The following is a 23,343-nucleotide window of genomic DNA, read 5'->3' as shown; positions in this document are numbered from 1 at the left end:
AACACCAGCATGGGGTAGGTCCTCGAGCCGTGTCACCTGCGTGACTGAGAGCCGGAGCCTTAGCAGCCCCACACCACGTGATCACTGGGTGTGTCCCCTGCCCCACCTGGCCCGGAGCATGGTGATGGGCCCCAGATAGCACTGTTGGCAGTTATAACTCTGAGTCTCTGCCTCATGGAAGGATGTTGAGAGGCAGGCACTGCATTCTGACCCCTGCCATGGGGCTCCTCAGTCTGCTCCAGCCTCAGACCCTGAGAGATGCCCACAAAAGCAAGCCAGCTCCACAGAGGGTGTGGATTTAACCCCCCTGAACCCCAAACTGAGGGCTGGCCTGTGTCAGGCTCCGAGAGGGACCCCAGGTTCCGGTGTCCTTTCTACTGGGAGGACTGTTTATGGGGCCAGGGCCATCAGAGGCCCTGATGGGGTTCACGGCGGGGTCTGCTCCGTCTCCAGAGGGGTTGGACACTGAGGGCAACCACATGGGCCCTGCAGCCCCGGTAAAGACTGGATGCCAAGGTGAGGAGCCCCTGGCTGGCAGCACCCCATGTGTGCTGCCACACATCAGGGCCAGGGAGTCAGCTCTGTCCACAGCCCCGTGGGAAGGACACCAGGGGCTCATGTTTGGGGATCTCTTGGGTCTGCCCCGAGCCAGTCCTTTGGCTGATAATAGTCCACGCCCCTTGCCTACAGCTAACCTGGACAGTGAGAACAGAGCCCTGAGGGGCTGGGGAGGCCTCCCAGGGGACTGTCCAACTTGAGGGGATCTCAAGGATCTTGGACTTGCAGGTGGTGTCAGAACTGGGGGGACTTGTGTGCACTGGGCTCCCCCTAACTTTGAGGTTGGCTAACTCTCACAGAGGGCTTCCCTGGTGGCTCAGCGGTCTCCTGCCTGCCAACGCAGGAGACACAGGTTTCATCCCTGGGTCGGGAAGATCCTCTGGAGAAGGAAATGCCAATAGTCCAGTATTCTTGCCTGGGAAATCCCACAGACAGAGGAGCCTGGTGGGCTACAGTCCACGGAGTTGCAAAAGAATCGGACATGACTTAGCAACTAAACAACAACAACCCTCATAGAATAAGCCGCACAACTGCTATCCACACTCCTGTGGGGGAACCTTCTCTTCTTGGCCTCACCGCACTCTGGTGATGAGAACAGCACCCAGCACAAAACAGGCGCTTCATCAGTATCACTTGGAATCAGTGAACTGCCTGGCAGGATGGGAGTTTGGAAGAGAAACGGGGGTACCTTCCAGGTTCCAGGGGTGCTGTCCGGGCCTAAGGAGCCGGGTACTGGGCCATGACATGGGCTGACCCCCTCTTCTGGCACCTGGCCCCTTGCTGCCTCCCTGGGAAAGTGCTGGCCCTGGAGAAGGAAATGGCAACCCACTCCAGTATTCTTGCCTGGAGAATCCCATGGACGGAGGAGCCTGGTGGGCTACGGTCCACAGGGTCGCAAAGAGTCGGACACGACTGAGCGACTTCACTGTGGGAGCTGAAGGTGACCTTCCATCACTTCCGTGTGCGCGGCGGGTCTTTCCTAGGCTGCCGGGGCTTCCTGCTCCTGCTCTGAGGGCTCCGTCCCAGGCCTGGGTGTGCCTGTGATGAGCCAAGGGTCCCTCAGTGCATGGGTCTGACCTTGACCCAGGCTACAGATCACACCCAGGGGACATAGGGGACGTATACTCGGCCCATGGGGTGCTGGACCGTCCACTTGTCCAGCCTCTGCCCCCAGCCTAGTGGTGACCGCGTGTGCATGTGCTGTCCCCACTGGCACAGCGGGGCCACTCCTAGGGGCTTTACCCAGGTTTCTGCTTGAAGCCTCCCCGCCCCCGGCCTCCTAAGCTTCCTGGACTCCGTCTTTGCCAGCCCTCACCATCGACTGTCAGCCATCCGACTCACTTACTGCGTCTCATTGGGGTGGGGGCTATGGCCTGACTGCAGGCGGCCCTCAATAGCAGGGTCCAGCTGGGTGCCTGAGTCCGTGGGGCAGACACCCTCCTGGGGCACCCTGCCAACCCCCGACCCCCGTGGGACCCAAGGCTCCTGACCTCCAGACTGAGAAGTGCCTGTGGGGTGGCCCTCGGTTACAGCAGCCAGGAAACCACACACCAGGCGACAGTTGTGAGAGTACATCCACCCCGCGAGCTTTGCCAAAATCAGTCTTGTTTGAACAACAATCTGAATTCACCCTCCGACAGAGCCCTGGAGGGGCTGTGAAGGGGCTGGGGGGATGAATCAGACGGAAGCGGCTGTCACCAACAGCTGGTGGGTGCCAGGAGCCTCCCTGCTTCCCCCAACCCCACAGCCTCTGAAAGGCCCGGGGCTGACCCCACCCGGCTGGCCCCAGTGCTTCCCTGCTGCTCCCCGCCTGTGGTCGTTGGAGGCTGTGGGGTGGAGAAGGATTGGATTTGTCAGATGAGTATCGTCGCTGATTAAATTTGCTGGGCTGGCTGTTGGCACACTGCCGCCGTCTCTCCCTGGTGGGCAGAGAATCTGTTTGAGGTCAGTAAAAAGACGGTAATTGAAACATCCTGAGGACTACATCCAGCAATGCGAGAGCACAGCCTCTAAGGGACACAGTCCCCGCCCATCACTTAGATTCCAGACCCCCAAGGGGGGGTGTGTGGGGAATTAAAGCCCAGGAATAGAAACAAGCATCCTAGCAGCTGGGGTGGGGGGAGGGGGGAGGAAGTAGGGGGCAGCAGATCACCCATCTGTGTTTTTCCTGGAATTTCTCTGCCCCAGCCTTCACCATCCTGCTCTGGGCCTGGAAAGGACAAGTCAGGGGCTCCCTGCTCTCTGACCACCACTGAGTCCAGCCAAGGGAGTGCCAGGAGGAGAGCAGGGCCAGGGGCCAGAGGAAGAGGGCCCCTCACTGTGGCCCTCCACCACCTGGACCACAGCTCCTGCAGGCACCCTGCCCAATGGGGTCCCCTCCTTTCTCCCTCTCAAGTGTCTGTCCCGCTGTCTCTGCTCCTGCATCTGTCCCCTCCCCTCTGCCCTTCAGTCTCAGGTGGGACCCTCCTTCCTGCCCCCTCCGGGGACACCTGTGCCCCAAACACACCTGTGTCTCTTTGCAACACAGCAACTACACTTCTTGTTAAAAAAAAAAAAAAGTTTAGCAGTTGCCCTAGAGTTTGCAATGTATATTCACAACCAATCCAAGTCCATTTTCAATAACACGGCAAGCAGCACGTTTTCAATAACACTGGCTGGTTTCTGCCTCCTCTCCAGAGAACACTGCCTTGTTCATGTCCCCATGAACTATAATCACCCAGTACACTCTGCTGGTATCATTTTGAAGAAACTGTTATCTGTAGGACAATTAGAATAAGAAAAAGCAAAAATTTTTTTCTGCCTTCATTTATTCCTTCTCCAACCCTCTTTCCGTCTGCAGACCTGAGTTCTGACCTAAATTGTTCTTTGTCTGCCTGAAGGCCATCGTCCAGCATCTCTTTTGAGGCCAGTTCCTGGTGCCTGTCTCTTTCTACAACTTCCTCCAAAGGCCCAGGTGGAGAGTGCCTGACTGATTTTATTTCATTTAAACCTACAATTTTCAACAACTCTATGACATTGTTGTTCAGTCCCTCAACCATGTCCGGCTCTGAGACCCCATGGACTGCAGCACAGCAGGCATCCCTGTCCTTCACTATCCCCTGGAGTTTGCTCAAACATGTCCATAGAGTAGATGATGCCACCCAACCATCTTATCCTCTCACCCCCTTCTCCTCCTGCCTTCAATCTTGCCCAGCATCAAGGTCTTTTACAATGAGTCAGCTCTTTGCATCAGGTGGCCAACGTATTGGAGCTTCAGCATCAGTCCTTCCAATGAATGTTCAGGACTGATTTCCTTTAGGATTGAGTGGTTTGATCTCCTTCCTATTCAAGGGACTCTTAAGAGTCTTGTCCAGCACCACAATTCAAAAGCATCAATTCTTCAACGTTCAGCCTTCTGTATGGTCCAATTCTCAAATCCATACATGGCTACTGGAAAAATCATAGCTTTGACTATACAGCCCTTTGTTGGCAAAGTGATATTTCTGATTTTTAATACACTGTCTAGCTTTGTTATAGATTTTCTTTCAAGGAGCAATCATCTTTGAATTTCATGGCTGCAGTCACCATCCGCAGTGATTTTGGAGCCCAAGAAAATAAAGTATGTCACTGTTTCCATTGTTTCCCTATCTATTTGGCATGAAGTGATGAGATCGAATGCCATGATCTGAGTTTTTTGAATGTTGAGTTTTAAGCCAGCTTTTTCACTCTCCTCTCTCACCTTCATCATGTCCTACAGATGAGGAAACTGAGACCCAGACTGCTGAGCGCAAGCGTTTGGGGTCATTCACCCACACGATGTCATGCTAACTTCAAAGCCAGGCTCTGAGCCACTGCACCTGAGCCCAGGAGACCCTGCAGGATCAGGGAAGGTGAGCTGGTTCCAGCCCTGCCTGGCCCTCTTTGGAGTCCCAGGCCTCCTCCTGCCTGCTGGCAGCTATGTCACTGATGCACGCCATGGAACGTGCCCTCAAGCCTGGCTCCCTCCCTCATCAGCATGCAGGACACAGCCTCACAGCCTCTGAGAGGCTCGTGAAGTGCCTGCCGAGCTGCCAGCTGGCCCAGCTGTTGCCATGGAAAAGCCCAGAGCATGTGGGCCTCCTGGCAGCCTGACACCCGGTCCCCTGGGACCCCCCAGCCAGGCTGCGGGCCCAGCACCCAGAGTACACACGTGAAGGGGACCTGCTCCTAGCGGGCCTCAGTGAGAACAACTGGGGCCTTCCCTGGGAGGGGCTGACAATGCCAGGCCTCACTGCCTCTGTTAGAGCCAGGGGAACCCCATTGTGGGGGTGGAGCTCTTTCTGCCTCCCCACGTCCATTCCCCCACTTTTTGCTAAAGTCACCTCAGCCTGCTTTGAGGAGCAGCCTCCCCCTGTGGCTACAGTCTCAGGGGACCCACCCTCACTTTGGTCAAACCCAGATCTGATCTGTCAGCAGGTATCACTCCCTCTCCCTCTGCCCATGTCAAAAATTGGTCCAGGTCTGGGCAGGTAACCTTAGTCAAACCACTGATACTCCTGGATCTGTGCCAACACTCAGCAAAGGTGAATGGCTGAACATAGAGTCAGGAACACCCAGATGTGTTGGCCTCGGTTGACCTCTTGATCAAGCCATACCTGAAACCAGTGTCCCTGGCATCTCCAATTGCCTGAGCTAGCACAGTTCCACTTTTATTCATGCCTCATTGGGTTGGGTTTTTGTCAGTTTTGATGAGAGCCCTCCCTAACACTCTTTGGCTCGTAAAAAGATTCCTACAAGTGGGCTATGTCTAGGCTCCACCCTAACCTACCCTGTGTGACTTTGAACAAATCTGTGTCTCTGTGTCATGGGAACTGGTGCCCACAATGGCTCCTCGCTCTGAGCATCCCCCATTTCTGTGCCATCAGGAGGAACCCCAAAAGAATTTATTTGTGATGTCAGCCTTTCTCCATTCTCAGAAAAGTGCCAGGGCACACAGAGAACCAGGAAGGGCTGAGTGTCATCTCTTTAACGGAAGTTTAAGCCTCCTGCATTGCCGGGGCAAGGAGAGCTTTATCTGTGCATAGCCAGCCGAGAAGCTTCTTCTTATGTCCACCCTTGTGTTTCAACTTGTGCCCAGCTGTTTGCCCTGGGACTCTTTCTTTGCCCAACCCTGACCCTGCAGATGGAGCCTCCTAGGCTGGCTTCTGCCTGGGCTCAGCCAGAGTGAGCCTTGAGTGGGAGTCAGGGTATGTCCATCAGCCTGGATAGGAACTCGTGACCCTCAGCACTCTCTGTAAGGCCTGGTGTGGGTGTTCCAAGAGGGGTCTGAGGGACTGGGAAGAGGTCACCTGCAGAGCCAACTCTGCCTTCTTGTAGGAAAATTTCACAACTTACCCCAACTGTAGGCAAGTCCTCACGTCCCCCCAGCACACTGCATCTGTGAGAAGAGACCCTGCAGAGAAGGTGAGCCTGAAGCCAATATATTGATCCTTCAGTAAAGGCTGGTCCTGGCTCTGAACTTTCCAATGTGCTCTCCTGACTCTCCCCATGCAGGCACACCCCACTCTTGCCTGACATCTGGGCTGGAGACCCTGGTGGTCAGAGAACTCTTCCCTGCATCCCTCACCACTGTCACCACCTCCATCTCCACTTTCAGTATTGGGGTGTTGACGATGGTGCTGGTGACAGTGATGATGAGGAAGAGGAGGAGGAAGATGGTGAAATAGGTGATGAAAAGGTGAAGGTGATGACGATGGTGATGATGAAGGTGATGGTGGTGATCTGGGGTCGATAATACCTGGTTCAGGGCTTCCTTCATAGCTGAGTTGGTAAAGAATCTGCCTGCAACGCAGAACACCCTGGGTCAATTCCTGGGTTGGGAAGATTCGCTGGAGAAGGGATAGGCTACCCACTCCAGTATTCTTGGGCTTCCTTGTGGCTCAGCTGATAAAGAATCTGCCTGCAATGTGGGAGATCTGGGTTCTATCACTGATTTGGGAAGATGCCCTGGAGAAGGGCAAGGCTACCCATTCCAGTAATCTGGCCTGGAGAATCAATGGGTTGTATAGTCCATGGGGTTGCAAAGAGTTGGACACGACTGAGCAACTTTCAGTTTCACTCTGGCTGTTGATGAGCACTCAATAACTGCTAACTATTATTGTCATTGTCCCATCCCCCTAGTCACAGTGTTTGATCAAGGATAGGCAAATAACCCAAGTGGGTCCGATCAAAGTGAACCCTAGGATTTTACAAGGACCGTCTCACTGGGGTCACTGCCCTGGTAGAATGCGATCAGGGAGCTTCTGTTTCAAGCCATTTTGCTCCCCATCCTGTTCCCTAGGGTGTGAGCCTGGCAAGAACAGGGCCAACACAGGGGACAGCAGAGCTGATGGCGGGAGGTGCAGTCCTGGCAGATTATCTGAAACCCTAGGTCAAGCTGTATCTGTCCTTTTCAGCTACAGGAATAAAGTCCTTTCTTTCTGTTTATGCCAGTTGGGTTGGGTTTAGGTCCTTCACAACAGAAAGAGCTCCATTGGATTCTGTGAGTCTCTGCAGAGCCCCAAAGGCAGTGGCAAGTGAAGGACGAGCCATGCAAGGTCTGAAGAGTGAGAGAAGGAGGGAAAAGAAGACCTGGCCATGGGCAGTGGCCTGAGCTTCCTCACAGCGTGATGGCCAAGTTCCGGAACTGGCCTATCTCAGTCTGTTCCCTGTACCACAGACCAGGGTCTCCATGTACATTCACACAGGTTGTACACTGCACAACTCCAGGAGATGCCAACCTTCAGCACTCAGGCTTTCCAGTCTGTATTTGGAGTGAAAATTTTCAACCTGAATTTCTAAAGGTCAGCCAAAGTCAGGCCAAGTCATCATTTCTCTGGAACTAGGCTTAAAGAGTAACTTGAACAAGCAGATAAGGAAATCCAGGGCAACAAATATCTGTGGAGACAGGCAGGAACCAGATGCGTGAGGCATGTGGGTAAAAGGGAATAGGGAATGGTGGGGATTGTAGCAGGGGAAGATTGGACTCTGCCTAAAGGTGTTCAAATGCCTCGACCTTCCACCTGCCAGAAAAGTGAGCCCACAACAGAATTCAGATCAAGTTTGGAATCTTTGAAATGGAGATGCTGTGCCTCAAGCAGGCATGGTGTCTTGTGTCTCCCACAGAAAGCCTGGTGCAGAGTGGGTGCTCAGTAATAAGGCTGACCTAGGTTAACCTGAGACTCCAGACCTCATGGGATCTATGAAGGACCAGAAAATAGGGCTTCTGCACATAAGTCCAGAGAGTTATAACAGCTGGTGCTTAGTGACTCCTGTCTATACTCCAGTGCTTGTAAACGCTGTTGGAGAAACATCTACTGCTTATAAATACCTGTGCGACCCTCTTACTCCAAGCCCCTTCTTGTGTTTTGGGGACCCAAGTGTCTGTCTCCCCTGTGTGACTTCAGGGCCACCACGTGATGAATTGGCATTCCCTCTCAGCTCTCTTACATGGCTGAGGCAACCGACAGTGTTCTGGGCAGCAGACCCTCCACCGACCTTGGTCCCTGAATGATCACGTGGAGCAGGAATACAACGATACAGTGTGGACATCCCTGGTGGTCCAGTGGTTAAGAACCCACCAGCAAATGCAGGCGACACGGGTTCAACCCCTGGTCTGGGAAGATCCCACGTGCCGCAGGGCAACTGAGCCCGCGTGCCACAACTACTGAGCCTGCATGCCTAGAGCCTGTACTCCACCTGTGCATTGCAACAAAGAGTAGCCTCTGCTCGCAGCAACTAGAGAAAGTCCACATGCAGCAACAAAGACCCATAGCAGCCAAAAAAAGAAAAGATATGGTGGTAAGCACTGCACTTTCAGAGGTCATCTTACACTGCAACCTAGCCTGTTGTGACTAAGGTCTAGTGTTTACAAAGAGCTTGAGGTAGTAGAGAGGGAAGCAGCTCTGAGAGCAGCCACCACCCCTCAGAACGTGGACGTGCACCTGATTCCCCATTCCAGAGGGTCCTGAATACCCCACCCCACCCCCCATGTCCTCCCTACACTCCTCCTGCCCAAGTCAGTGGAAGCTGAACTATGAGTGTCTGCCACTTGCAACAATAGCCAATGAAAACCTGACAAAGCCAATGAGAATCCTGCTCATCTCTGGGTTCTCCAGGCATGTGTGCTAAGTTGCTTCAATCATGTCTGACTCTTTGCAACCCCATGGACTGTAGCCCACCAGGCTCCTCTGTCCATGGGATTCTCCAGGCAAGAATTCTAGAGAGGGTTTTGCTATTTCCTCCTCCAAGAGATCTTCCCAACCCAATGATCGTACCCACATCTCTTACATTTCCTGCACTAGTACATGGGTTCTTTACCACTAGCACCACCTGTGAAGCAGGTTCTCCATAACTAAAGATAAACTCTGGAGTTCCAAGGAGCTCAGGAAACTTTTGCTGGATAAACAAAGAAGCCATGGGCAGCATGGTGTCTGAAAGCTGCTCAGAAGAGACACCTCAGGGGCCACTTCCTGCCTGAGGAGGTGGGGGGTGGCATCAGCCCTGACTGAGGGGTGCATGGGCTCAGTAGTGGTGGCACATGGCCTTTAGTTGCCCCAAAGCACGTGGAATCTTCCCAGACCAAGGATCGAATCTGTGTACCCTGCATTGGCAGGCAGATTTTTAAACACTGGACCACTAGGCAAGTCCCTTCATGGGCTTTTGACAGGTAATGAGGTCATTTCAGATGGGCACTTTCAGTAAGATGTGGTTGTGGCAGAACCACACTGGATTAAGCAAAAAAGGAATATGTTGAATCATGTGTATGTGAAGTCCATACATAGAAACTGTTTCAGGTACAGCTGGATCTGAAGTTAAAAAAGTCATTAGGTCACAGTCCCCTCAGTCTCCTTGCTCATCTGTCCTCATGTGGGATCCATTCTCTGGCAGGCACTCCCCTTGGATGGTGAGACTCCAGCTGACACCTGCCTGCCCCTGAGACCTGAGGGAAAGAGGGAACTCCCTTCCATGGTTACCACCAAGGCACTGGGTCGTATGCCCACTCCTGGACCAATCACTGAGGACAGAAATGGGTGGTTCCAACTGCAAAGCGTGAGTGATACACTCGCATCTGGAGTCAGAGATGGAGTTCACACTCCTTAATGTCATGGACCGAGTACAGAAGAGTAGGGATTTCCCAGAGGGAAATCAGGGTGCTATTACCAAAGACATGATAGACAATGTATGATGGACTGTGCTCACTGTCTGCCAATAGCCATCCATGTCCCTCTTCCCAGCTCACAGAGCCCCACTTTGTTCCATAAGAAGCAGAAACCCTGGGACCACAGGAAAGTCAACCCCCTAACCCAGCCTTATAATGAATCATATTTGGTCACAGAAAGTTATTAGTAAATCCACCCCCTTTTCCAGATTTTCATTTTTCCCAGCCTCCTTTATAACAATTAATGACTATGAAACACTATTCTGATAAAGAGAACTCCAGGGATTGGTACCACTTTTGTTTTCCTCTCCTCAGGGAGTACTGGAGTGAGGGCATGATGGCTGGAGCTGCAGCAACCATACTGTATCAATAAAACATCAAGTAAGAGAAATAAAAGCCAATGCTATGAATAATATTCCATTTCTTGACTGTTACACAAGTAACGTGGAACGCATAACATTTTGTAAGAATTCCCTGAGCTTTTCTGGCTGGGGACAATTAAGAATTGCAATTAAGAACTGGAAACCTGTCATAACAACACCTACCAACTAAAAGTCTTGTGTTAGCTCAGCTTAGAGATTAAAAAAGTTAACACAGGAAAAGTATTTGGAACCACATCTATAGATAAGTTTTCCAAAAGTGATGGTCGTTAGTGTCCTCATCACCATCACTACTGCTGCACCACCGCATGTTGCTTCCTCCATGGGGAACTTCTCTTGGCCCCACCTTCCTCTCTAGGTATGGTATGGTTCCCTCCATGTCGCCCTCCACTGTCACACTTATTTAAAGAGGTGCCTATGCGTCCTAACCCCACACCCACAGCCAACTAGCTATGGCAGAACCTGGTAACTTGAGGTGTAATGACTTGCTAACTACCCACCTCCACTGCTGACTGCAGGCCCCAGCAGATGAGGGCTGTGTCTCTCAAAGTCACCACACCTCTGCTGCTTGTCCTGACAGTCACTGCAGAACCAACACCTGGTTCCCACAGGCTTGCAGAGCAGAAACATTTCCCTGACTGCTGGGTTCATCACAGTTCATGCCTGCAGCACCCAGCTGTGGCTGAGGAGCTATGTGAGGTCTTTTCTGAGCCTGGCTACAGATTCCACCCGCCTCATCCTTATCTGCATCAGTCAGCTAGTGCTGAGTAACACACAGCCCCAAGATCCCAGCTTCTTTGGACAATAAGTATTTATGGTTCATGTGTTTGGAAGTTGGCTGAACTGCTCCCTCTGAAGGCTCTGAAAAGATTGCCTCCTTGCTGTTGACCTCAATGTAGCAGCAGGAGGCTGCTGTACCCTTCTCTTCCCTAAGTGAAGCCAGCCTAAGTCCAGTCTGATCTGAGGTCCAGGAGCACATGTGAAGCTCCACAGCTGAGGAAGCCAGTCCAGGTTTGGGTTTCTGATCCCTTCAAATGGAAAAGTCCAGAGGCCCCTGTGGCCCTGTCCTTCCTCCCACAGGCTGTCCCCTCACCTGCTGTGCACACCGCTCAAGGCCAGGTTGGGGACACAAGGACCACTCAGACAGGACCTCACTGGCTTGCAAACGTCTTTTTCTTGCACAGGCCTCCCACTCCTCCTCGAAGGCTGGACCTGTTGCAACACCTCTAAGGAGAGTCAGGAAGTCAGGACTACTGGGTGCCTCAGACAAAGGACACTCAGGGGCCCACTGCATGCCGTCACTGAGTTAGGTCCACAGCTGCTCTCCTGGAGCTGATGTGCCCATGAAGGAGAGAAGACCAAGAGGGCACCTGTGCCTGGAGAGGCCTCAGGCCTAGAGAGATGCACTGTCTGTGCAGTTGGGCACCAAAGCCGGGCCTTCCGTGATGGGCAGATGGGTTGGCAGAGACAGCCCCACCGGGCATTGTCTGCGTGTCTCTAGGGTGGTCAGAAGGCCAGGTGGCAGCTATAAAGATGCAGAACCTGGACACACCTGAGCTCCAGAGGGACCTCCCACAAAGCCAAGCCTTCCTCAGGATTCTAGTGGGTGGCAGGAGATGCAGGAAGCCCCCGGGGCTGCAGAAGGAGCTGTCTGAGCCTCTGGAGATGGGGAATGGTGGATTCTGATCCATGCATAAGGGATGGTGGCAGACTGGGCACCTTTAGGAGCCCCGGAGGAGAACTGAGCGCTCTCGCTGTCACTTCTGCCTGCCAGAGCTCATGAATTCTCACGTGGGCCATCTCAGGGGAATTCTGAGAAACGTTCCCACTCAGCTGAGTCAACCCAACACGGAGCCACCAACTGGACTTTGGGGAGAAGAAACATCTGAGTTAGGGCCAATAAAGAGAGGGGAAGTGGACAGAGCAGGGCAGGTGGGGTCAGCCTGTGGAGCAGCAGGGGGCTCAAAGCTCCAGCACAGAGAAGATCCTGAGGTGCAAGAATTAGGGGGGGCACACTTGGGATGACTATACCCCAAATTTCAATTCCTTGGATACCCAGGTTAAGACAGATTCTAGAGAATCTCCTGGAAGTCCAATGCTTAGGAATCCACACTTCCACTGCAGGGGGCACAGGTTTGATCCCTGGTGGGGGAACCAAGATCACACAAGCTGAGCAGCATGGCCAAAAAAAAAAAAGATTCTAATTTCAGCACAGGACACTGAATTGGTATGTGGGCCCTCTATTGTGACAAATGGGAATATAGTCCCCAAATCTTTACCTCCTCTCTGTAGCAAGACTCCACACCCACCCCCCTGCCATGTGACTACAATGCAACCCTTCCGCCTTCCCCACAATGGACTGGAAGGTATCAACTTCCTTCCCCATGGTTGAGAGTCTTGGCCAGGTGACATGCTTTGGACAGGATGCAAGCAGACACAATAGGCTTAAAACACAGACTTCCATCCATTGTGCCTTGAAATATGGCTTGGCCCTGTGAGTTTTGCAAAGAAAATGCCTCAAGTAGCTCACCTCTTGCAGGCTGGGGCCCAGAGAGAGACCCTTAGCACAGACCTGAACCTGACCCACAGTCTGAAGCAGAGCCCCTCCAGGAAACTGCAGCCTTATCAGCAGAAAAGAAATAGTTTATGTTCTAAGTCACAGACATTCTAGGGCTGTTTGTCACACAGCATTGTTGCAGAAACTAGGACACCTGCCTCTTCTTTGGTTAGGAGAGGGAGAAGCTTGCAGTGAGCTGTCTGCCCCTCCCAGACCGCATCCATCGAAATAGGCTAAGTGTCCAAAGTACATTGAAGCGCTGCTGCCAAAAAGAGGTTGCATGGATACTGAAAAGGCTGAAACCAACATTTCTCACCATGGTGGAGCAAACAGCTGTTCACAGACGTTGCACTAGGGGCTGGCCTGTGAGCCAGAAGTCATTTTCTGGCTGTCACCCGACAAACAGAAAGTGTGCTTGAACCCCAAAGGAGCAGCTGACTCTGATGATTTATAGGGCCTGAATGGATCTGTGAGGGCAAATTGAATTTTGAATACAATTCCATGTCAATTAACATTGCTCAGAGTCTGACAGAAGAGCAGTGACTCTAAAGCAAAGCCAAACAGCAAAGACTGATGGGGTTGAGCTCCAGGCCACCCTGGAAGCAGATAATTTTCATCACTGCCTCTCAGAATTCTTCTGGGGAGGACTCTCTGCTGCGTGTGGTGACCAGGTGAGGACTTGGCTCTGGGGGTGGGATCTGGTGAAGGCTGGGATTGAAATCATACTGCACTGGGCCAGCAGGCTGGGGGTGGGGCAAAGCTTCTCTTTGGCAGTGTCTAGCCTGTGGGAAGGACCCATTTCCCCTATTGTACTGGAGGAAGGATGAGTCCTTAGGATGGGATGAGATGGAAGGAAAGACCTGGGCTGGCTGCAACTGAGCCCCAAGGGCCCCAAGGGGGCTAGTGGGAAGGCAGAGAGGAAGGAGGAAACCTAGTTCATTGGGATCCAGGTCCAGAAGGCGAGTACCTCTCTGGAGAGACGGAGCAAGGGGTGAAGACGTCCATTCTCTGGGACACTGGTGTCTACACGCAAACAAGAGGGTTTCACAACCTGTGGTCTCCAGACTCGCAGCCCCAGCTTGCTGGAAATGCAAATCTCAAACCCAAAGTAGGACCAGGAACAGAAGAGTCTCTGGTATGTTAACAAAACCCCCGGCCCCTGAGTGATTCTAGGTGAATGTTCAGACCACCCACCACAGGAAGCATGTCATCACCACCCCGCCCCACCCCACTCCAGGTTTATGGAAGGGACAGCTGAGGCGGAGAAGTCAGACCATCCGCTCACAGTCTGAAGAGAGGAGCTGAGGTTAGAGCCTAGGCTCTTGAACTGCTCTGGCCAGCGTGGTGGCCACCAGTCACAGGGGTTATTTCATTTCAGATTGAAGTTAATAAATAAAATGCACAGTTGAGTTTTCTAGTTGCATGAGCCACATCTCAAGCTGGTGGTTTCTGGGCTGGACGGCATAGATCTAGAAAATACCACTAGCATGGTCTTGAAGCTATCCCTTAGCCACTGTTGGTGTCTGCACTCCAAAGACCCCCCCATCCCCCTCCAGGAAGAAGAGAGCAAATGTGTGTGCAAGAACACATGGAAAGTAAGCAGAACAGCAGTCCTGCCACCCCTTATACCAGCAGGGAGTGGAGGTGTCAGCGCTTAGCTCTGCAGGCTCCTGGAAACCCTGAGGAGCAGGTTTAGAGCCCAGGGAGAGGCACCCCATGGACTCTAGCCTGCCAGGCTCCTCTGTCCATGGAATTCTCCTGGTAAGAATACTGGAGTGGGTCGCCATGCCCTTCTCCAGGGGATCTTCCCAACTCAGGGACTGAACCCAGGTCTTCCACATTGCAGGCAGGTTCTTTACCGTTTGAGCCCCTATGATGTGCATAGGTGGTGGCAGGGGAGATGAGCACAAGGCAGGCAAGCAGGCTTCGGCCTCCTCCCACCCCACTCTGCCTCTCCCCTGAAGGGAGGTTTCCTGTGCCCAGGATCCTGAGGAGATGGTGGCTGGTCCCTAAGGCACTGGCCAGCCACCTGGAAATGAATCGAAGGAGGGAAAATCCTTGGGGGGCTTCTCCCCAGGAGAGTTAAGAAACCCAGAGAGGAGTCCCCACAGGGAGTCTACAGTGATCCCATCCTTCACCCTGAACACATCCAAGTGTCTTCAAGGGGAGATGAACAGTCATTCCTACACTTGAAAACCTCAACACCAAAACCTGGGCCTTCCCAAGCATTGTGCTAGAGGGTAGGAAGGGGGTGACAAGAAAGGAAGCCCCTGCAGTCCACAAGATCAGCTCAGCAGCCCAGGCTGCAGGTCTCTGAGGACTCCAGGCCTCTGGAGCAAGTGTGGGGCCTGGAAGCCCCACTCGGTATGGGCAGGCAGGCTCAAGGGCCTGTTTCCCAAACGAAATCCTTAAGTATTACCCCTGGGACCACCCCCACCTCCTGCCCCTGCAAACACAAATTTTCAGGCCTTCCATCCTCAGAGGAGAATTAGAGTAGGAGGAATGCCAAGGAAGCTTTCCATCTTTCTAACAAGGCTCTTAAAAACCAAAGGGATGATGCTGGGGAAGTCAGAGTGATAACAAAATCTGCAATGGGAAAGGGAGAGGGGAACTTTGCTCCCACCCCCAAGGAGCCTAGGAGAGGGTGGAAGGAGGGCCAAGAGCAGAGAGAGCTGGACAGAGTAGGCCTGGGTGAACTGGAGGTTGGCAGCTTTAGGGGCTTAGGCTCCCCACCCCCTGTATCAGGATGTTTGGAGTACTGCCTTCCCCACTGTCCCCAGGGACAACCCTGTCAACAGCCTGTGACAACGCAGACCACACACCTCCCTGCCCTGCTCACACAGGGGCCCCTGGCTCACTGGCTTCTCATCTGGCAGGTCTCAGCTCAAATTACCACTCCTCTGAGAGGCTTCCGGGACCACCCCATGCCCACTTCCTATGACAACTCCTTCTTCAGTCATCTTCAGGTTACCCTTCAACATTATTTCACTTGGCTCTGTGTTCAGGTTCTCACTCATTTCTAAAAGGGCCCTTTGTCTCATCCACTAGAGCAACACAAACAGTGCCAGTTGCAGGGCATTTAGTAAATAAATGTTGTGAATTAATGATATTAAGATTTGAGGAAGACAGCGGTCCCTCCCCACCCGCAGTGGGTCCTTAACCGCAGTTTCCCATGGGTGAAAGAGGAAGTTCCTCCTTTTATCTTTCAACTCTCCAGCTGCCCCCTCTCATCCGCTCCTGCCACCATGCTGCCCTGGAAGGGGAGCAGCCCCCGAAGCCCAAATTGCTGTCTCTATGCAAACGAGGCATCCCCCAGGGCCTCCCACCCAGAGGGGTGAGGTGAGGAACTTGACCCAGGAAAAGATAGAGGGAATGCACTTCGTGTAGAACTTCTCCCTCCCCATAATAGAGCCCAGAGGTCCGGTGCCTGGGCACGGGGTGGTGGAGAGCAAAGGAAGCCATGGAAGGACAAGACCAGCCTGCAGGAAGACCCTTAACGAGAAGCAGGAAACACGTGAAGAAGTCCTAGACTGGGGTGCAGGATAGTGCGGAAATGAAAAACCCTCATCTTTAACATGCCCCCTCTCTGGGCTGAGGTGGTCTGTCCCCCTCTGCGAACCGAGTAAATCCCTTACCCGCCCCTGTATCTGAAGGGCGTCGAGGACTACCCACCCTTGGGCCTCCCATCGCGGGTGGGAACCTGGACTCCCCAACTCTGTTCACCCTCCCCCAGCTGCGGGGGCGGGGGAGGGCGGTGATGGTGAGCGTGCCCCTCCGCGCATACGTCTCGCTTGGCTGGAGAGGCCCCCACTTTTCCGCTTATGAGCTCCCATTGATAGATTCTATCGGAATGAGGCCGCGGCTGGGGAGGCGCAGTGATGCACCCCCTGCCCCTCCCCAAACAGGCAAACAGAGAGCCAGGGTAGCACTTCAGCTCCCCACACCTCCCACGTGCAGGGACGCCAGCCCAGGTGCTTGCGGAGGGGCGGGAAGGGGCGCGGCCTCCCAGCTCCCTCCCCCAAGGGGCGGGGTAAGGGCGGGGCGGGCCTGTGGGGCGGAGCGCGGCTTGGTGGGGCGGGGCCGGAGGCGGGGCGGTAGGGCCTGGCTGAAGGGGCAGAGCGCGGCCTGGCTGGGCCAAGAGGGGCGGGCCCGGGGCGGGGCGGGGCGGGGCGGGGCTCGCATCGGCTCCGCTGAAGCTCCCACTTCCTCTAGCGCCGGCTGCCTGGCGGAAGTACGTCAGTTGTTATCCGCTCGGGGCGCCGCTGCCACCGCCGCCTCACGAGCCCCGGCGCCTCAGCCCCGGTCAGCGCCCCGCCCGCCTGCGCGCCTGTCGGGCCTCAGCCCAGCCTTCGCCCGCCGCCAGTTGCGCATGGGGCGTGCCCTCGGGGCCGCGGCCTACGGCCGCTGAGCGCCGGCCGCCCCGCTAATGCGCGCGGCGTCCCGCGCCGGGGCGCCCAGGCCGCGCAGGGCCCGGGGCTGAGGCTACCCGCGCGGCATGTCCGGCCCGACCCGCCGCCCGCCGCCGCCCAGGGCTCGAGTCCGCGCGGACCGCAACAAGCCCGGCGGGGCCGAGTAGCGCAGCGGCAGCGGAGCGGGAGCCCGACGGCGCGGCCGCAAGGTCACCGCGCGCCATGGAGGCCAAGGTCCGCCAGAGCCGGCGCTCGCGCGCGCAGCGGGACCGTGGCCGGCGCCGGGAGGCGGCCCGCGACGCCCGCGAGCAGAGCGCGTCGTCGGGGGATGAGCCTGAGCCCGGGCCCGGCAAGGAGAACACGGGCCTGCCCCGCGCGCCCCCGCCCCGCGCCGCCGCCGCGCGCCCCCCGCGCCGCCGCCGCCGCGAGTCCAGCTCGCAGGAGGAAGAGGTCATCGACGGCTTCGCCATTGCCAGCTTCAGCACGCTGGAGGCCTTGGAGGTAGGTGGGCCCCCGCGAGCATGTTGCCGCGGAGTCGCGAAAGAGAAGCCCCTGGAGCATGGGCACACCCACCCCCTTAGGGCTTCCAGCGCTGTGTGGGCCCCACGCGCCTAGAGGGTTGCTCCGGGAGGACCCGGCCCCCCCGCGGGGGGTGCGGGCCTGTTGGTGTTTTAAGGAGCTGGGGAGAAAAATCTCTAAATTATACTGTCCACACTGGGGGCTGCCTGGCTACTCAGTCTTTTTCCAATTGTGTTTATGTTGCCAAAATATCACTTGATTTGGTTCAGGATGTGCTAGGGAGGTGAGCACTGCTGAACTTGCGTGGAGGCCGTGATAAAATGGATACTTGAGGGTTCTTCCTGTTCTCCTCCTCCCTCTCCTCGAGGTTTCTGTTCACATGGGGAGAGGGAGGGTCATATTTTAGCCCCCTCTCTCTGCCACCGCTGTGTGCTGCGTGGTTATTAGGATGGCAGAAAATATTGCTTGTCTGGTTGAGTTATCGTGGACAATATTTGTTGAGCAAATAACGTCCCTTCTCGCCTGAAACCAAGTGAGTGGAGAAGGAAATGAATGCTGTCAGAGCTGGCAAGTAGACTGGTCGGGAGTTCTTGTCTCCTAGAACTGGCCTGGGTAGGAATGCCGCCTGGCCTGGGAGTCCTGTGAGCCCCAGTCAGCTAGCCAGCCCCTTCACCCTCCAGGGGCCCTAGACAGCACTTATTTTGGGGGACCAGCGTCTGTGGGGTTTGGGGTCCCAGGAAATGCTTAGTTAACAGCTCCCCTTTTCTGAGGAGTTCGGGCCAGTGGCCTAGGACTCCCCAGTCTCAGAAACTAAGCTTTGGGGGAGGGGAAGTCCCGACACTGCAGGTCCCTTTTCCAGGAGTAGCCCGCCTCTGTAGAGAGCCTCAGGGTCAGGTGCTGGCAGCCAGGGACAGGTGGCCCAGGCACAGGTTTGCCACTTTTTGTCTGGACACATGGATGCACCTGTGTCAGAGCCTGGGTTAACACTGCCCCAGATCCTCTGTTGTGCTTATCTGGGAAGCCTGGGATGGCTCCTGGGCCTAAGGGGTCCTCAGCTAACACCCTCTGTCAGGGTGTGGTGTCGCAGGCCTAGGCTCTATCCTGGGGAGGGGAGGCCCCGGGCTGAGCTTTCAAGCCAGGTCCTGCCCTGCGGCCTCTGAGAGTGGATACACCAACCACCTTCCAGATGCGTAACCGCCCTGTCAGGTGGGGTAAAGACAAAAATGCTTACTGTGTCCTCCAGGGCCCTGCACCCCATCAGCTGGCCTCTGCCACCTGACATCCTCTCACACCAGCGTATCAGCCCCTTGCAGGTTCTGCCTCAGGGCCTCTGAACTTGCTGTTCCCTCTTTCTGGGCTGTTCGGCGCCTTCATGTCTCAGCGCAAATGACACTCAGAGAGGCTGTCTCTGGGCATGGCCTGAAGCAGCATCCCTTCCCCCCAGCTGTGCATCTCCCCTTGTTATTTCACACACTCTCTTTGCCGCCAGTTCCCACATCTCTCTGAAGCTGTCTGCTGTTTTGATGCTCCAGAACTTGTAGCTGGAAGAGAGCAGGCACCGAGTCTGTGTGTTTCCCCTGAGGGTCCTAGTGCCCCATGTTCCTGGAGTGAACCAGTGAGAGGAGAAACGGAGGTTCAGGGAGGCTGCGCCTCAGGTCACTCAGCGCCCCACACACTGCCTGCAGTGGCTCTGGCTGTACCCTCCTGCCTCGGGACGCAGTGCGAGGGGACTTCTGTGGACTCAGACCAGCCCCAGCCAGAGAACGAGCTCCTTTTTGCTTGGCATTCACGCAGCCGCATCACGCAGGGCCCCTCTACACACCTTTCTCTGCCTTTCTGAGCCAGGGAGGGGTCTGCCTGTCTTGGAAAGTACGGGGCTTCTGGACAAGTCAAAACTTCTAGATCAGCCCGCTTGTTTGGCCTCCTTTCTTGCTAAAGTGTAGTGGTTTTCCCCCAGAGTTCAGATAATTCATAATGAGGCTGAGTGACAGCACGCAGCGAACGAGTAGGTGCTGTTCTGAACCTGCGTGTCCCCACGGCACAAATGGGGACACTGAGGCCTGTCGCCTGCCGTGTCAGGACCTCAGTGTGCCCAGACTCAGGGTTCTGCCACGCCCTCACGAGTCTGTTTTGGCCTCCATGTGGATGCAAGCTGCCACCCTGGGAGCATAACCTAATGTCAGGTGTGGGGCCCTGTGCAGAGTGCCAGTGTCCCTCAGGGCCTCCTTGCCTTTGTCCTGAGGAGGCACGCCCCACCCCAAGTCCCCTCCAGGCTCCCTCTCCCTCTGGGTCCTGGGAAGGCCTCCTCCACCCTGTGTCCTGGGCAGGTCTCAGGCCCGCTCACCCTCTGCCCGGTGTCCCTGTGTCTGCTCCAGAGGAAGGGTGACACAGGTGCCTGCCTCAGGGCAGCTGGGAAGATCACTGGCCACCTCTGTTAAGTGCTGTGGACCCGGCAGGCGCTCCATGATGTGGCGGGGGTGTTGTCAACTGAGGAGGGGCCCCAAGTCTGTCTGGCTCAGGACATGTACACAATCCTGGGGGTAGGGTTATCTCCATTGGAATCCAGTGTCTGAGCTGAGCGTGTGCAGAGGTCATGATCTGGGCACGGGGTCGCACACCTAAGGCCTTGTCCCCTGTTGGCTTTCCAGTTTTCCGTTTATCCATGTGGGGACAGTGAGCAGGTTGCCATGGGATAGGGGCCCTGTGGTTGGGGCGGCACAGGGCATCTTTTTCCCAGGGCTTTCCCTCAGGGCAGCCAGCCCTTGCCCTCCATGTTCCTTCGTGTTCTCTGGGTCTGGAGAGAGCATTTGACAGTAGAACCACTCTTCTCGCTTGGCATCCATATGATTTCTTGGTTCATTTGCTTTTCAGACAGCAAAACACTTTTACCTGGATCGAGTCAATTTTTATGAAAAGGTATATTTTGAAAAAAAGTAGCACCAGACTCAGTCTCCTTCAGTAACTACTGTCCCCAGCTCCTGGTCTTTGTAGAGCATGTTACACAGCTATAACCATACTTGTAGTCTTGCGCCTCTCCTTTTTGCACAAGGAAAAGGTTATCTGCCGCATCTGTACATGTCTGGGGCATGTGTGCCCGGGAACAGAGATGGAAAGGAAAACGCCCCAAATTATAGCTGTGCTCACAGGCAACTTCCCTTCTCTAATTCTCTGTTTCTTACGTTTTGATCAATACGTGTAGCTTTTATAATCCACAAAATGTACACCTCAAGCCGTACGTGACCTGCACCACGTAGAGTCGTGCTTGAGAAACTGTGCTCCCACCTCCGACACGGCGGCAGGTGGATAGTGGTGTGTGGGCAGCTGGTCTTGGCCCGGCCCCGCTGCTCCCAGCCTTTGGGGCCATCCAGGGGCTCGCTCTGTGTTTTCCCCCAAAATAATGGAACCCTTCCCAGCTTAGGATGTGAGCCTTATGCCCACTGAGGGGTGGGTTCAGGCCTGGACATGGCCCCATGGGGGTGGGGAGTCAGTGAACGGTGCCAAGACACCCCTTTCCTGGGCCACATTATGGAGGGTCAGTGGTGGTGATCCGTCTGCGAGTCTGGTTTAGTCCCCCCTCGGGGCAGAGAGCTCGTGGTCTGTGCTAGCTTGGTGCTCAAGGCCAGGCGTGTGGGGAGTTGAGATGTAGCCCCCGCAACCCATGGACAGAAGCCCATGCTGTCAGTTAACCTGGGGGGGCCACGTGCCCAGCCCAACCCTCAGACAGGAGGAGTGAGAGCTGAGAATACACGGATGATTGGGTGCTGTGAGGAGAGCCAGCAGCCAGAGAAGCCTTCAGCATGGAAAACGTCCAAGTCTCCAGGACAGAGCACCTCCTCCAGGCTGCCTTTTGCTCTTCAGATGGGGAAATTGAGGCCCGTGGTGGGTGGATGGGGCTTTGCCTGCAGTCATAGGCTGGAGGTGTGGTGCCGAGCTTGGAACCTGCCTAGGATGAGTTAGGCTGCTCCCCCTGCCCCCACTCCACAAGGTCCCACAGCTTGCTGTGAGGTGTGCAGCCTCCAAGGGGGACCCTGGCAGCCAGTGAAAGCAAAGCCACCGCATGGCCCCTCAGCCCACCTGGTGTCCACCAGCCCAGGGCAGCACCGGTTTTGCTACTTGTCGGGTGGGAGGAGCTCTGGGCCTAGCCTCAGTCAGGCCTGGCATCTCTGTACCATCACTGTCTCCTGTCGTGGGGGAGATGAGCTTTGTGGGAGCAGTTTTGACAATAGCAGCTGCTGAGTGCCTGTCTTGAGGACTTCCCTGTCCTCACACACCCACTTAGTAGAGAAGCAGCTGAGGCCTGGGGAGGCCAGATCCTTGCCCAGGATCTGCCTGCCTCTGTCCCAGGCCACAGAAACTGCAGATCTTCCCCTGAACTTGTCTGCATTTTTCAGACACTCTTTGGGAAGAAGCTGAGCTTGAGCAGAGGGTGATCTTGCCCGACATGTGAAGGGTCAGCCTTTTCGTGGGCTGCAGGAGCAATGCAGTGGCCGGGGCCGGCTGCCTGACCTCTGGGGAAGGGCCAACCCCCTGAGCACCGTGGGGATCTGCGCCAGACTGCAGAGCCTGAGGCTGCACTGAGCTGCGAGGGCTCAGCTGCATCCCCCAGTATCACCCCATGTCCATCTCGGGAAGTAGGGTCACAGGGAGCACTCTGGTGACACACAGCAGTGGCGGCAGCCAAAGTCCTGATGGACGGTAGCCTTGTCTCTGCCGGGCAGCGTGTTACCTTCACCTGCCCGCGAGCACAGGTGAGGGTCTTGAGCCCCTTGTGGGGCTGGGCCGTTTCCTGGGCTCCCTTACGCTGGCTCACTCCCTTGTTCCCCCGTGACGGGGGCTTGTGTGCAGGCACTTGTGGCCTCGGCACCTCAGGCTTCCCTGTCTGTCTCACCTGCGCTGTGCCCAGCCCCGGTGAAGGCCGTGTGGATCTGATGACAGAGAGGGTGGTGGGCACCTGGAGGCTGTGCTGTACCTGGGGGAGAGCGTGGCAGAGGAGGGGTTCCGTGGCCTGGAGCCTCCCCTCCCCGCTAGTCAAGTTTGCCTGGGAGGAGCGGCAGCCTGGGCCGTCGGGGCTCCTCCGTGGCAGCTGCGGCAGCGTTCTCTCCGCCCTTGCTCTGGTTTCGGAGCTGTGTGTGCACATGTGTACTGTTGGGAGGGTAGGGGGTCCGCAGCCCAGGTACATGTACGCAGCAAATTCTGTTCAGGTGGACAGTTTTCTGCCTTCTGGAGGAAGGGTACTGGAGTCTGGAGGCCACCCCCACCATGGGTGTGGGGGTCACCGAGCTGGGGGCAGCCAGAGTGACCGCAGTGGCACCCGCTGGGACAGCTTGAGCCATGTGGTTCACGTGCTGTGTGAGGAGTCCTGGGAGTTGGGGACCCTCTGCAGATGGGGAGACTGAAGCATTCACCTGGCCTCTCATCTGGGGCAGAAGTCCAGCTGCACGGGGGCCAGGCCCAAGTGCCTGCTGTGGTCACACTGCCCGGGCCGTGCTCCCTGCCCGCACCCCTCTGCCGGGAGTCCCTTTCTGTGCATCTTTGGTGACCAGGAACCTGCCGCCCCGAGGAGCCATCCCCCAGTTCAGTCTCCATGAGGCCTCTGGGGAGCCAGGCCACTGCCTGTTCAGAGGTTTCCAACGCTGTGAGTCGCATCACTGGACCACGGCCTCCCTCACCCAGCCCTCTTGCCTGGACTGTTGCTTGGGATGGTCTCTCACTGCTCTCAGTCACTGGGACCCAGGCAGAGGTGGCCCTGAGGCAGGCCTTGCG

The 23,343-nt window shown here is 55.7% G+C and overlaps 1 protein-coding gene across 1 annotated transcript in view; it reads left to right on the top strand.

Annotated features, from left to right (window-relative positions):
• The first annotated feature begins 17,186 nt into the window (after nt 1-17,186).
• Nucleotides 17,187-23,343, top strand: part of FBRSL1 (fibrosin like 1) — an 83,853-nt gene continuing 77,696 nt past the window's right edge. Inside the window, exon 1 of the mRNA XM_052654333.1 lies at nt 17,187-17,562. Coding sequence (XP_052510293.1) covers nt 17,284-17,562 — 279 coding nt within the window. The 5' untranslated portion in view covers nt 17,187-17,283. The remainder of the gene's footprint in view (nt 17,563-23,343) is intronic.

Source organism: Budorcas taxicolor, chromosome 17 (genome assembly GCF_023091745.1).
Source record: "Budorcas taxicolor isolate Tak-1 chromosome 17, Takin1.1, whole genome shotgun sequence".
Taxonomy (NCBI): domain Eukaryota; kingdom Metazoa; phylum Chordata; class Mammalia; order Artiodactyla; family Bovidae; genus Budorcas; species Budorcas taxicolor.
The sequence above is the reverse complement of the archived record's forward strand: the minus strand, read 5'-3'. Positions and strand labels throughout refer to the sequence as shown.